General features: G+C 34.8%; 1 protein-coding gene across 4 annotated transcripts in view; it reads right to left on the bottom strand.

Moving 5' to 3' along the window:
* Positions 1 to 16,451, bottom strand: part of Klp3A (kinesin-like protein 3A) — a 177,403-nt gene that overhangs the window by 91,029 nt on the left and 69,923 nt on the right. For all 4 annotated transcript variants that reach the window (XM_069833219.1, XM_069833220.1, XM_069833218.1 and 1 more), the window contains 4 exons: positions 11,653 to 11,838; positions 11,075 to 11,268; positions 4,772 to 4,916; positions 786 to 1,007 (listed from right to left, as the gene is read on the bottom strand). In XM_069833219.1, coding sequence (XP_069689320.1) covers positions 786 to 1,007; positions 4,772 to 4,916; positions 11,075 to 11,268; positions 11,653 to 11,838 — 747 coding nt within the window. The remainder of the gene's footprint in view (positions 1 to 785; positions 1,008 to 4,771; positions 4,917 to 11,074; positions 11,269 to 11,652; positions 11,839 to 16,451) is intronic.

Below are 16,451 nucleotides of genomic sequence, written 5' to 3'. Positions count from 1 at the left end.
CTCTCCTAAACCTAGCGGTAGTGGGAGCCAAGCTGACCCAGGAACTTCTAAAAGAACTAGAACCAGTATAGACACACCACTTTTGGCAAAGACTAAACCTGTTAAGAGACACTGGGGTACGGAACCTGGAGTCTCCTATAGGAAAGCCTTGCCTTCAAACAAGATGGCCATCATTAGGGTATCCTATCCTGATGACAAACTTGTAGTCAAGCATACTCAGGCGGCGATCCTGAGAGGGATGAGGCACAATCTGGTGAATCTCTACCACTCCTCACGACGTTTTCACTTCAAGATGGGGTCCTGATCTACCATTGTGAGAATCAGGAGTCCTGCAACTAGCTCCAGAGACATCTAAATGGAGTTCAAATCAGGGACAATTTTGTCCTTAAGGTGGTGGAGGCTAAAGACCTTTCCAAACCATTTAAGGTGGCATTTAGGACCCAGAATCTAATGACCAATGATCCAAAAGTGCTCCTTAAACGCATAGCTGTTTAATCAGGGTCTCTGTACAGAGCACTGTTAAGTAGTTCACAGGCAGACTGATTCTACTAGGCAGCGATTAATCATGATGATTGATCAGGAATCAGCTGACAGGTGGGAGGAGGGGGAGTTTAATTGCTAAACTCTTTTTGACACAGAGCAATGGAGGTACATGTAGAATTCAACAGATCTAGGGACACAAAAAAAAATTGAAAATCGCAATTTTTGAACCTATAGTCAATTTTCATTTGTAGAAGTCCATCCGTTCCCTGCCCAGGAAGAAAAAGTATCAACATTGTTCATACCTTAAGACGTTTATTTACAGCCACTGCTTCTTCTACCTTTCTCTTCAGGACATTCTGCTGTTTAGTGTGCAGTCTTTCCATACGAGCTAACTCATTTTGACGACGTCGATCTTGCACTCGTAATTTTATCAACTCTTTCTCTCGTTGTTGTTTCCATGTTCGGAATCGCTCATTTTCTGATCGCATTTGACGTATCATTTTAACTTTTGCCTGTTTCATTCCCTGAAAGGTGAAAACACAATTTTCAATGCTCAGTGTAAAAAAAAAAAAAGAAAAAAAAAAAAGAAAAAAAAAAAACAGGAACATACACTCACACAAATACATAAAATCCCAATAAAGCCGAACTTAGAAATGGCAAAATGAAGAGCTACTATCACAGATTCCATATTACAGGGAATTCAGTACGCACAGTATTATCAAACAATGGAACATTTACTAAGGATAGTATTATATCATCAAAGATCTTTGACAAAGAATGTGATAAAAGGTAGGATTTTAGTATATTACACTATACAGGGTGAATCACGAAGTTCTCCCCCAGTTTATGGAGGTGATATCTGAGGTTATTTAGAATGTAAAATCTAAATAAATTAATGGGATTGCATTCATAATTACAGAGTTACGGTAATTTGAAAGCAGCAGAAAAAAATTTTTATTTCAGGATTAAACTAACAAAAAAAAAAAAAAAAAAAAAAATATGCAATTGGTTGTTTACGTATCAGTCTTTTTCATTTAGAGTGGAACGGTCCATAAGGGTGTGAACCGCATGTGTAGCATTTTGCAGCTTCACACGTTCGTTCCTAATTGTCGCTATGACATCTAGAATGTGTTGAAGCAACTCTTCATGTGTTTGTACCTTAACCTGATACACGATCTGGGAGGCCAAGTGATAGGGCCCCTGCGACCAACCCATCACTATGGGAATTGCTGATCCAAGTAAGCTTTTACTGTGCATAGAAGTGAGGAGTACATTGGAAATGTTGGAAGTACATTGGCAGGCATCTTCTTGCCAGAGGAACATCTTCAAGAAGCTGTGGTAACTGCTTTTGTAAAGAGTGAAGGTACATCTCATCAGTTAAGTGTCCAGGGAAAATGAACAGCCCCAGCAGGTGGTCATCCAGAATACCACACCACATACTGAGACTGAATCGGCATTGAAAATTAGATTCTAACATGACACAGGAATTATCATGTCCCCAAACATGCAAGTTATGCTTATTGTTGATTCCGTCCCACATAAACTGTGCCTCATCACTGAACATTATGAAGCAGTACTGCTGCCGATTCCCATTTAACAGTTACAGAACTGCAAATGCTGGACACTATTCTGGTTCTAAATGCTGTACTTATTGCAATTGAAAAGGATACAGTCTGTTCTCATAAAGAGTTTCCATGCCTTGGACTGTGAAACATTAAACCGGCTAGTTAGGCATCTTGGACTAGTACATGGACTGTGCTCTACTGCATCAAAAATGCTTTCATCTTCTCGCACGTCACGAGTTCTTTCGTATTAAATATGAACACTGGGAAGAGTACTAGTTTGTCGCAAAGTTTGATATGTTCCACTAAAGGTTTTGGAACTCAGAATCCTACAATCACGATGTCGGTGATATTCGACAGCAGCAGCTTTTGCATTACCATCGCACATGCCCAAAATAAACACTATATCAGCATACTTCTCAGAAGAAAACTTGTAAGGCATCGTGATGTAACTTCAGAATTAACAGCATAATAAATAGCGACTATCATAATGTGCACGTAGTTATGGCAACAAACATGACTAGCACTCCATTCACTATGACGCGTTTTGAAAATGTATTGTAACTCCCATTAATTTATTTACATGTTTTGTTCCAATAACCTCAGGAATCACCTCCATAAACCAGGGAGAACTTCGTGAATCACCCTATATAAAATATTTTATCGAATAAAACCTAAAATTAAGGAAAAAATCAGCCTCCATTTATAGTAACATAAAAAAAATATCTTTTGTTATCACAGATATGCAAAAACGAGTGAAGAACAATGCTATGCTTGAATAATTTCAAGGGAAAAATTGTTCCAGGGCCGGGTATCGATCCCGGGACCCTTCGCTTAGTGCACAAATGCTCCACCGACTGAGCTACCCAGGAACTATACACGAAACCGTCACAATTTTCCCCTTTATATCCACACAACTCAAATGGGCTGACAAGACGCCAGAAACCCAACTTTGAGTGCACACAACTCTGTGTGACTTAAATTGTGGCTTTCTGTTAACGTACCTACAGTAATGTATATATTATGCAAATCCGGCTTTCAGGTAGTATTGTGGAATTAGTAGTATCTGGCCTCTTTTCATCTTTCCCTTGGTTGGTCCAAGTTCCTCTTCCAGATATAGGGATTATCCAGTTTATAAAAATTATTACTTTTATTACCACAATTATTTTAATTTCGAACACTTCTAACTCGCTTATATTGCCCCCATATTGTTAAAACATTCAAAAAACCTCACATTCCACTTGCTCATATTTTTCTGCACGAATTCGCTTAATTTTTCCTGATGAAGAACCGGAAGCTGTAGCAGTGTCAATTTTATCTTTGTTTTTTATTATAGTCGGAGGAGTACACTTTGAAATTTGAAAATGTTTTACAATTTGAGTTTTTGTCATAGTACCATGAGACACTTCATTCAAAATTTTAACTTTAGTTTTAATTTTTTCCTTCTTCCACTCATATTGTTGCTCGTATTGAGGTGTTAACCTGAACACCGGCAGTAAGTAACTAATAGTTAAATCACTGTAGTGCTCAATGACAGCTCTCAAGATAGGACACACAGAAGACTTACGATACTACTCTGGTCCCAGTAAGAAATAATACAGCAATACATATTATGTGTGTGCTAATCGATATCTTGAAGGACATTTGAAGCCTTTACTACGAGAGCGAGCAAAGAGAATTCCCATGCAATAAACTGTAAAGGGTGTATATAAAAGTTGTCTTTTGTTCGTATTAAAGGAGAGGACAAAAATCTGGGAAATTTGTTCGATATTCGTATAAACAGAAAAGTTCGTATTAACCAAATAAAAATCCATTAAAACCACTGAATTAGAGCCGAAACTGGGAAAATTGTTTGTATTAAAGAGTTCGTCGTAACTGAGTTTGTATTAACGAGAGTTTACTGTATTGTGTTATACTAGAAAACAACTATAAATCAAAGAAAATACTGATCTCCAACTAGGCATATTTGACCACCAAAAACATGAAGAAATACGTAAAAAACCTGAACTTCACAAATTTAGTACAATACAACAACTCATCACTGTATAAACGAAACCTCAAAATAAGACCTTTGGGGAGGCCAAGATGTAGATGGGAGGATATTAAAATGGATTTGAGGGAGGTGGGATACGATGATAGAGGCTGGATTAATATTGCTCAAGATAGAGACCGATGGTGGGCTTATGTGAGGGCGGCAATGAACCTCCGGGTTCCTTAAAAGAAATAAGTACAACAAACAGACATTACAGATCCAAGTGGCACAAACACTTACAGAGAATAGAAAACTACTGTATTGCACTTCAAGCTTATCGATATACACCAACAGGAAAGAACAATGTAGGTACACAGAAGTAGTGCTGGAGAGAGCAGCTTTAAGTATTTTGTGAAGTCAGAACAGGCCAGTAGGCCTAAAACATGCACTGTATGGTGGTGGTGGTGGTGGTGGTGGTGATTTAGAAGAAGCTTAAATACTGAAGATTTCGAAATATAACCGTCTTTTGAAAGCTCTTAATATCTGCAAAAAAATATAATTTGATATTAGAAGATCCATGTTTATACTTAAGTAAAGATCTAGAAACACCCTGAAAATGTTAAGAAACATGTCCAATGCAAGCAAGCTTGACTGTCCAATGCTTCCTTATTATATTTTTAATAAATTCTAAAAAAGTGTTAGTTCAAAAGAAAATTTAAAATTACTCGCATTTTATTAAATTTCTCAAACATACCTGAATTTCACTGTTGAGCTGATTTATTTTTTCGTCGTTTCTCTCTTTCATTTTAATTATTTTTTCCTGTTCAGTTATTTTTTTGCTGAGTACAGATATCTTTTGTTCCAATTCCTGAAGTCGTTTCCGTCTCTGTTCAGATAGCCTAAATAAAACAGATTACATTAACAACATTTTACTACACATATACGAAAACCTCTCGCGCCTCCCCCTCCCACACGCACAGGAGAGAAGAGGCAGGTGGAGTGGGGAAAGAGGAGAGGGAGATTGGGGGAAAGAGAGAGAAAACAATTTATTAAAAAGTTAACACAATCAAAGTATACCCTGAATTATTAACAAGCCAACAGTGCTAGACTGCAAAACTGTGGGCCTGGGTTCAAATCCTGGTTGGGACAAGTTACCTGCTTGAGGTTTTCCCTCAACCCATTATGAGCAAATGCTGGGTAACTTTCGGCACTATACCCTGGACTCATTCACTGGCATTATCATCTTCATTTCATTCAGATGCTAGATAATCATCGCATTTGATAAAGCATCATAAAATAAACCAGTTAAAAAAAATAACAAGCCAACTAAGTACAGGTTCTTAAAAACTTTATAATCTACATTCTTTGCATGCAATGGCAATTTATTGAACACAGAAATAGCCATGCATTCAAACCACTGTTTGTATCTGGTCTGTCTTGGACTTGATAAGGTAATGCTCTTTTCTGGTTGAGTGATGATGCAGCTCAGATCTGCAATTATATAGGAATTGAAAACAGACTCACTTGCTAAAGTTTAGGTTGTACACTGGCTAAAAGAGGAACACAACACAGATATCGAATGTTAGTTGAGTGTTGGATAGCTGAAATTAGCTTATTTTAAATCGAATGGTGCAACTTTAATCTCTCAGTGACAATTGGAACTTGAGTTATTGACTATTTAAACTTCCACATAACATCAGTTAGCCAAGTGCTGACTGCACAGTCTGCTTGAGTCATGTTAATTAACACACCAGTTCAATGGCTTCACACACCAAACCTTATCAGTTCGAACCTGGACATGAAGAGATTGAAGATACATGTGTTACTGAACCAACACAGGATATTAATTTTAAGGGAAGAAAAATACACTTAATTGGTGTAAATGTGGAAAATGTAATATAATGCAATTTGATTGCAAGTGTCTTGTGTTGTGTTGAGAGTGAAACTGTGTGCAAAGTGAAAAACAATTACTGTTGCACAGAATCCAGTGTTTTATAAATTAATTTTAGATACGGATGTGTTAAACATGGTTGGTTGGTTGGTTGCTAATGCTCGACATATTCGAGCTCTTCTATTTGCCTTCGTGTTTCCCAGTATCGTAATAACAGATCTGTGGCTCTTAAATTTTTTACAGTTCTTGAGGTGTGTCATATCCATTACAGTATTATCTTCTTTACAAAATAAAAATATTTATTTTATACAGATAGGCAGCCAAAAAATCATGTTCCATATATAATCGAAAAAGAGCCACAGATTTCATTTGTGGATATTCTGGAATTAAGTTTTTATTCTTTAATAAAATATTCCTTCAAGAGCTGCGGCACCACAGATTATTAATAAAATATTCTATTGCTTATTTACACTCTCATGTATGAAGTTTTCATATATTTCTTGTTGAATGATTTTCTTAATTATTAGTTTTAAGGACTGAAACGATAAACATGGATTTTTAATTTGTTGGTACATTGAGATCTTTCTTGCTAAGGAATCTGCTATCTTATTACCAAGAATTTCAAAGTGTGAAGAAATCCATTGCAAAACTATTGTTTTGCGAAGAGATTGTGAGTGTTTGATAGTTTGGTGAATATGGCAATTCTTGTTGTTGTTGTTGTATAGGTGTTTGCATTAATGGCTTGTATAGCTGATTTAGAATCACTAAATATAACAGCTTTATTAAAGAGGTTAATGTGACAGGAACGTTTTAATGCAGAATTGACTGCCTCAAGTTCTCTATCAAAGTGAGATGAATTTTGACAGAGAGATATAAGAACAAAATAATTTACTGTATATTTCAGGACCAGTCATATTATTAAAGTTATTACCAATTTTAGAGCCATCGGTGTAGATGTGTACCCACTCAGTTTATGGAAATCGTATGTTGATAGTTTCTAGTGGAATTTGCTTCAAACAAATAGGGTTTTCATGCTGTTTTTAAATTTATTCTATCAAATTTATATTATAATGGATTTTTAATCAATTGATGGGATAAGACAGAAGACCAATGGTTGAGTTGTTTGGACTTTCTCCATTGCTAATTTAAAAAAATTGTAGCACTACGTTTTGAAGAGTGGATCTAACTTCGTCATCAGGTGAAAACCTACTGTGGGAATCATTACAAACAGTAGGTTTTCACCTGACGACGAAGAGAAATCCACTCTTCGAAATGCTGCACTACAATTTTTTTAAATTAGCAATGGAAAAAGTCCAAACAACTCAACCATTGAATTATTCACAGTTGCTCTCCCCCCTCCCCCTTCATTCAGATCAAGATAGAAGATGTAACTTTTTCATACTATTTTTGTCTAAAGGTAGGCTATATTGATTTTGTAGATATTTAACTTTCTGTATTAAAACCTTGTTGGGTCTCTGAGGTCCTAGAGGTATCTGCGTAGGTTCTCCAATAGTCTACGTTAGGTATACCTTTCAGTTTTTCATATAAAATTAAGCTATGTTGATTTCTGTCTGATTGTAATGGAGTGTTATCTGTAAAACCTTGCAAAACTGATATATGTGTGGATGAAACAGCACCTGTAATAATGCATAAAGCTTGATTTTGGACTTTCCAATTTTATCTAAATTTGATTTTTTTGCTGTAATAATTGTTTCACAACTATACTAGAGAAGTTGTTTAATCTGTGTTTTATATGTTGTATATAAGACTTGTCTAGGCCATCCCCATTTACTTCCAGTTATTCTTTTCAAGATGGAAATCCTTCTACTTGCCTTCTCCATTATTGTAGCTATAATGTTTCCAGGTTAATTTGCTATAAAAAGTTACACCTAAATATTTATAAGCTTGTGTTTGTGTAATGGGTTCATTATTCAATAGAAGTGAAGCCATTGATATTTGATGAACTAAGGAGAATATTTGGTAATTGGGAGAAATGCCATTTAAAGATTACATGCTGACCTACTATGGCATGTATCTTTTCATTGGCAAGAATGGTCAGTGGAAACTACTCAATCTTCCCAGCTAGGTCGAAACGACCCACAGACCAATGGTAGGTGCAGCCCTCCAATCATATTGGGAGTTGTGAATGAGTGAAGTAGCTGCCAAAACATAAAACTGATGCTCATTTCAAAACAGCTACAATAAATTGTTATTAGAAGAGAAAAATTCACTCTGGTGCCGGGAATCAAACCTGGGTCCTGGATTCAAGTGCTCTAACACTGAGCTACACCGAAGTTCAATCCACAGCACCAGAACAAATCCCTCTCCTCTAGTGTTTTTTCCCTTTGTAATCTTACTCCATGTTTGACATATATGTTGACATATTATATTAAGTCAACTGCCATTATACAAAAGGAGCACATTCAACTGGTGACTTGGTGGCTGGGATTCCACAATATATGCACTGTTGGACAAAGAATCTATGTAAAGATTAATATTTGGTCCTACAGAATTTATCTGTTATGGTAACAATTGTTATTAGAGGAGAAAAATTCGCTCTGGCACCAGGGACCATTGTTAAGAACATGTTCACAACAATGTCAATACAATTAATTAAATCAGTACAGTAGTCTAAACTTTACATGCAAACATAATTTTGTTGTAATAATATGAAGGTTTTTTTTTTAATGAAGACTATTTTTTTTCTCTAAACCAATACTAATAAATAAAATTCTGCCACCAACTTTTGGATCTGCGTCTGATATTAAATTATTTTAAAATATATAAAGAGACCTACCTCTTATCAGTGTTGTGTTGGAAATCGGGTGAACTTTCTATGACTCAGTTCCCCTGCAGATGGCTTAGGTACTGAAGTGATGGATGTTTCAGGGAATAGAGAGGTCTACAGGCTCCAAAAAAAAAAAAAAATGAATCCCGGATAGAAGCATTCTTATCACAGACCGATTGACTTGCCCTTCTAGATAATTTAATCATTACTTTGCCCACCACATTAAGTTTCAATGTTATGGTAGAGGCACTATATTTATTATTATTTTTTTTTTGCACCCAATAATTTGGAAAATTGCCAAACCTCACCAATTATGTTCTTCCTAATATTAACATTATGGTCCATAACTGCGAGTGTTGATCATAGAACCATGCATTTATATGGAAAAGTGATCCTTTTAGATGCGTATTACAGGCACAGACTCAAGTTTCCCAGTATGGACATAATGACTTGCATGTTCAAGATCCTTTAAAAATCTAGGATTAGTTATTACTTTTTCCAGTGACTCAGAATCATTTTTCTTATTTCACTTTCAGAAAGCTTTTCACGTGCGCAATTCATTATTTCGTTTCAATCACTTCATTTGTGGACATTTGTTACATGGTACAAAATTGAAGTGAATTTCTTTATTAAAACTTCACTGTTCTTGACACGTGTCTGCTGATCTCCATAAATGATTAATTATACTCTATTTCCATTCAAATGCTTGTGGGTATTTGAACTGTAACCCTTTAAGTTGTTTAGCAAGACTTCGATAAATGCCACACATTAAATTCATGGTCTATATTTGGATACTCAGTTTCCATAAGGCTTCGAAAACCCAGATTTTATCAGCAAGAAATAATTTTATGGGCAAATCTTAAGTTTTTAGTAAATTGTGCAGCAGCATTTGGCAAGCTTGTTTTTTCCAGTTCTTCTTTCACCACACCCTTTTTAAAGAACATTAATTCTATTATAATTCCTGTACTCAAATCCATTATCGTATAAGTTACATACTTTATGTTGAAACCTGGTGAGTCAAACTGTCCATCACCACAAACCCAAATATTCTCGCTAGAATGGAGTTTATAAAAGTCTGTCATTGTTCTAGCCACACTTCATTAATAAGCAGAGTGAAGAACTATTTAATATTACCATCGAAAATAGACCTAGAAAATATAGAGTTTCAGAATATTACAAAACTCACAAAATACACTGAACTGCATTCCAAATAACATTAATGCCGATCTAATTAACACATTAACTCTTGGATGTTGGCCTTACATTTCCTGTGAATGCCACTGTACATTATGACCCTCTTCACAAACAGCTGTAACACACAATATTGCTCCTTTAGTGTAATGAATCACTCTTACGACAGACGATGCACAACGCAAACAAAATTTAAATAGTTTCTCCAAACAACGCCATAAAATTAGAAACCATATATAAGTTTCATTGTTTCTGTCTTCACTATTGTTTTCCTCAAAGTCACTATTGAAACTTTCACTTGGGTCATAACTTCGATCACTATTATTATCAGTAGTTTCGTCAATACATAATTTTCTAAATATTTCAGTTCCCATTTCGCACTGAATTTTTTTAACCACATTAAATGATTCTTTAAAGGGCACGGATCTTGGGATGAAATTTCATCATTAATTATCACGTCACTAGTAAGAATACATGGGGTTTGAAGAAGTATGGAAACAATAATCTTCCTCTCTTTTGTTTCATATCGTAAATTTCGTGGTTTCTTATCTTGTACTTTCAATATATTCACATCTCTTACGGTTGGTATTAATGCAGATTTAAGGGTAGGTCCTTTTCTGTTATTGGGCATAAATTTATACTTCATAACCTCAGATTCATCGTAATCAGGAATTAAAAAATTGTTAGAGCAGGTAACAGCATTAGATGTAAGGATGAAGTGTTTTCTCTTACAAAACTACACCCATGCCAACTGCTGCTTCAAATGAGCAGTTTCTTTTAAGAAATGGGTAGAATTTTCTCTCCTTTCTGTCCTTGCCTGTATATCCAGAAGTGTTGGAACATTCATAAAACGAACATTGAGACATTTAGTTAATGACTGAATTGCACGGAATGAGGAAGAAACTGACTGTGACATGTGGTCTACTGCTGTAGCTACAGATGCAACTACTTGGCTAAGTAATGTCATACTATTTCTAAGAATCGTTCTCCTGGAAAAATGGTGGCAAGTCAAAACAACTGCAATGTTGCTTTGAAGGACGAGTACATTCATTTGCTAAAGAATTATGTGTTGTGTTCCTCTTTAAACAAAGTTAAGTAATGGCAGAATGAACACAATTATTCAATTTAACAGGTAAGATGCAAAAGATTTAGAATCTGCATCTATACTAATTGTGAATAAAACTTACTTGGTTGTGTTGTGGTTTTGTGCAGTCTGAAGTGCTTGCATTAATTCATCCTTTTCTTTCTGTAGAACTAAAATTTGCTCTTGCAGTTCTTTCAAATTACCTTCATGATCACCACGAATGGAAGACATATGATTTATGTTGGCCATCAGTTTAGATGCCAGCTCCTCTTTCAATGCCAACTTCTGATTTAATTCCTAAAGAATATTTATTATTGATAAGTGTCTATTTAACAAATGAAGCTCTGCAAATTCTTCGATTAGAAAAACTGTAAGTCTGAACACAAAAAGAAAACAGGAGATGGGAGAAGAGTTTGAGGCAGAAGAAATCAGATTATAAACGATAAGATATATGGATCATATGTGAAGACTAAGAGGAAGGCAGAAAATAGGAAAGAATGAATTAGAATCTGCCCTCAAAGATAAAAAATATTAAATGAAAATCATCCAATTCATAAGTCAAATTGGCTATCAATAGTCAGACAACATAAAAGTGAGAGAAGGGGGAAAGGAGATAAGAAGGCAGAAAGAAAACAAAATAGATGGTTGTAAGTGAATTAATCATTCTACACTATCAAATACCTGAAGTTCTTTAGTACGTTCGACTTGGCGTAAAGTGTGTGTTTGGTGATGTTCATCAATATCTTCATGAGCTGGAGGAACATTTTCATATGAATCATCATTGTTCTCCATTTCTTCCTGCTGTGGTGCAACAGCACTCGACAGCTCATGGTTTAAAATTTCATCACTACTGCGTTTCTGCTCAGCCTGAAAGTTTACAAGTCATTCACATGTTTAAACATGTTAAATCCAACATCGTTAGTGATTCATATAATTGGCACATTACGTTCAATTAACTCTCCACATAAATGTGTGAACTTCTCAATTTTATTTGTTATTCAAACTTACTGGCTTTTACTGGTCAATATTCTCCACTGTGGAGATGGTAACAAGACATTTAAGCTTCCTAATTTAATTGAGAACAATATATTTTTCTTAAACACAAAGTTTGATCATACTGAACCTTATGAAGAGTGACCAGATTTTGGGTTACATTAAATTATTTCGAAATATTTATAATTTTATAAGTGTTTAAAATACCACGCAGGATTTTTAAATTTGTTTTAGAGAAAGAAAGGATTGCAGTTTGTTAAAAATAATATGTTAGAGTATTACATCTACAAACAAATCTTTAACGGGAGGAGAGATTGCTGTGAATTAAGTGTCATGTAATATTTTTAAAGATTTTTAACCATTAAATTTGGTTAATGAAGAAGATACACCACTCCTACTGTATAAATTATGTGTACTTAAAACCATCATATTGTACACTCAGAACTATACAGTCGTAACTCCCGAAAATTGAATTTTGAGATAAGTGTATATTAAAAACTACCATTTCATCTTCTATCGAACAGACGAAGTGTCATAACAGTAATCCATGCTATGTCACTGTTATGACACAAACAACAGTTTTTAGTTTTCGTGAATTTGTAAGATACATACTGATAAACTGTTGTAACTCCATTATGACAGTCTTCCTGTTGAACATTTATAACGTTGACTGTAGTAACTTGAGATACGACAGTTTTTCTGTTAGCATTAAAAACATATTCACTATAGGTACAGTTGACTTACAGCTATCCGATTTCACTCTTGTATTCATTTGCTCACCAAAAAGTTGTTTGTGTTTGTTTACGATTGTGAATTCAGTGAAATAGATAGAGCAATGTCAGTCGAGATTATAAACGTGTATTTCTAAGCAGGGGATCGTTAATACTACACATTTCTTCCAGTTAATGTTGCATTAGTATAACAGAAAAGGCGGAAGAATGGAATGTTTCAACCTTTAACTCAAACCAGCATTGGATGAATATTGATATAGAAAACTTGCCATCACAAAGAACCTTTGGGAACTGGATGATACAGCTCAACACAGTGCACACTGCTTATAAATACCATAAAAGAAATTGATCCAACTCACAGAAGTTCCCACATACTTCAGGATATTGTATTTTACAGTGATATTGTTTGGCACAGAACAAGAACAAATTCCTGGCAATAATGTATCTTTATGTAGTAGATACCAATCAGAATCTACAATTCATCACACAAGCATATTTAACAAATTGTAGGATCTACACAAGATGTTGATTATTCTATGCATTCCTGTATAGAAGAACAAAAGAGAGCTTTAAAGAGTGGTCTAGTGTATGTATCTACACAGTGGAGTGGAATCATACAATGTGCCAAGTAAACAGGAACACTGTATCTGGTGAGAGAGATGAACTACAATGAATTTCATGATTTCAGAAAATTAGAGAAAATGAGTAGCAACTATACAGTGAATGATAAGGGTGAATCAGTCACATGGAATGAAATTACCTGAGGAATTCAGTTCATTGGTATTAGGTGCCATCAAAGGGGAAGAACGTCAACTGGAACCCTCACATTTACTGCTGCCTACACAATCAAACCCTGTACGAGTATATGGGTTGAAAAGAAGAAAGACCTTACATAATTATGTAATGGAAATGTAATACAGATAGAATGTACCATGATTTTTATAAACCACTGCAAAGCTTGAGTAAAGGATGTAACATTTCCAATGAGAAAAGTTATTCAGTTGAGGACGAGCAGTGTGAGCTTTGATGAAAAATGTAGCTACATTTTGTTTCTTTGTTCTTTAGTCAGCAATCTGAAGAGTGGTTTGAACCTCGTAAGTCATACTAATAAGGCATCACTCATGAGTCAACTAAGCCAGGAAATAATGGAGTAGTATAGCCAGTTCCTTTCCCCTCATTGCATACATCGCCGACTAGCTACGTAGATGCTAGCTTCAGATGTATACAATTGTTCTTCCTCTGACACATACATGTACTGCCTGATAATAAATGTAACATATCAGCCAGAATCTCAATCAGAGGTATCATTAAGTAGGCTCTTGTTCAACGTAATTATAATTAAGTGTACCAATTTCTTTGTATTCTATTCGTTGATCTAAGTTCTTTTTTGATACGGCACAGTCAATGAATCTTTCATGATACCAATACTATTAATTCGTTTTATTTGATATTGTTTATTACTATATTCAAGCTTAAAATATCTAAATTGTAACTAGTGTCACTATAATAACACTTCCTTATAACCCTAATGTGTCTCCACTTGGTTCTGTGCATTTGCTACAGTATTGAATGACTGAAGTAATTCATTTCCAGAACATACCAACAGATAAACTGTCGTAACTATAGTTAATTGTTTATTGCATGCTTATTTATTTACATTAAAGCTTAACATTTCCACCTTTAGATGCCCCATTGACATATATATCTGTGTACAAAAAATCTGATGTTTATCTTAAAACTCTGAATTTTGAAGTGTGTTTCAAATCTTTAAACTTGATTTTCTCAAAACAGTGTTTTGGGAGTTACGACAGTATAGTTCTGAGGATACGATATCTCAGTATCTTTAAGTCACAGTGAAAAATTCCTCAAAATCTGCAATATATTCCTTCTGTTTAATCTCATTTTTAAACATTTTTGAAGACGTATGTTCAGTTAATAGTAATTTATTTCCAAAATTTGGGATGAAAATTGTGCAATCATTATGCATTTCTCTGGTATTTTCCTGAAATCAATACTTTTTTAATGATTCTTATGTTACAAATATATATACAGTAGAACCTCGATTATCCGTCACCCTATTAACTGATTGGCAGATTATCCGACTGTCTATTTCTCGCTCTTTTTTTCCTTCAGAAATAAATAACATAAGAAGTACTGTTTTGTACATCATATTATTGGGATTCTGCATATGTTTTTGCTAAAGAGTGTAATTACAAGCCCTTATCGTTACACAGCATTGTCTTACTGTTCGAATTTGCCCTTCTATAATATAACTTGTATATAAAATGTCTTCCACAGGTGTTAACAGAAAACGTGTTGTGCTAAGTATCAAAAAAATGGAAATAATTGAATGGTTTGAGAAAGAGAAACTGTGGCTCATCTCGCATCAGAGTACGAGATTGGAGTTACAACTACACGAATTAATAAAAAAACAAGGATAAAGTGTAAAAATGTATGTAAATCTACAACATGAGACCTCCTTTATTCCTATCTTTCCTGAGACAGTCATTACAAAGGGCTTCCTTGCCTCTTAAAAACCCGCCGTTGACAACCAGACTTAATTTAGTGAACTTCTGATCCACTACATAGCAAGTTAAATACAAGATCATGGAGGAAATTACAAAATATTTCATGGTACGGATTATCAGATTTTTTCGATTAACCGTTCAGTTCATCCTCTTCCTTAGAATGGATAATAGAGGTTCTACTATATATATTTTTTTTAAGTTTCAGAAAACGAGTGACAAAGAGTAAATGAGATGGAACAGTGAAGTAACATACAGTATGCTGAAGTTGAAGAACATTATTAGAGATAACTAAAGAAGAAAGTGCATTCTATATAAACAAAAAGATAATAAATAGGAAAACGTCATTTTGTGATCCATAAAGGAATATCTCCTCACTTAAAGGACTTATTACCCGATTGTTTTTCAAATCCGTTATTTAACAATGCTGTATCAACTAAGGCGTTATCTAACATTGGTAAGACTGGTGACAGTAAAATAGCATTTGGCAAAATGAGTCTGAGAATTTTTAGTAGGATTACCAGACATTCGCCGTATTGTTGGGAAAACCTTGGAGAAAACAGAATCAGATAATTGAGTTAAGTGGATTCAAACCCACGCCCAAGAGCAACCTCAGACCAAAAGTTCCATTCAAATCAGGGCTATATAGGTCGCTTATTACTCGAGTGTTGTAATTAACTCTCGTCATAAATAAATAAATGAACATATGAATGAGTAACTGGACAGATGAACAAACACAATGAAATTAAGAATTTGTATCTTAAAAGTTTCAAATACAGTAGAACCTCAATAATCTGATTGAACTACCGAATATACATATTAAACTGAAAAGCAAAGGAAACGAGAGAATACTGGAAAAGAAGATTCAATGAAGCTCTCTTCTCTACCCACAGGGGTGTATAAATAAAAGAGGATGTTACGCAGAATAAGAAAGACAATGATTTCTACCATCTTTTTATATTTATAGTAGTGTACAGAAGAGGAGTCAAGACTGTCCTGCGACATTTATTATGTGCTGTGGCTATATCACCAATGGGTATGAAGGGAGAAAATAGATTTCAGTCTGAGATGAACTTCCGTGTTAATAGATTCGTATAATATGAACATCATGAAACAAACTCTCTTTCTGATAGCTCATTGTTTCCCCTCTAGCACAGCTCACATGCCAGGTCTCGCCTTCTCATCTGTACAATGTGTTTTCCAAGTCTGAGTAGAGTTGATAATCTGAACT

The sequence above is a fragment of the Periplaneta americana genome, chromosome 8, assembly GCF_040183065.1.
Source record: "Periplaneta americana isolate PAMFEO1 chromosome 8, P.americana_PAMFEO1_priV1, whole genome shotgun sequence".
In the NCBI taxonomy this organism is placed as follows: Eukaryota; Metazoa; Arthropoda; class Insecta; order Blattodea; family Blattidae; genus Periplaneta; species Periplaneta americana.
The sequence above is the reverse complement of the archived record's forward strand: the minus strand, read 5'-3'. Positions and strand labels throughout refer to the sequence as shown.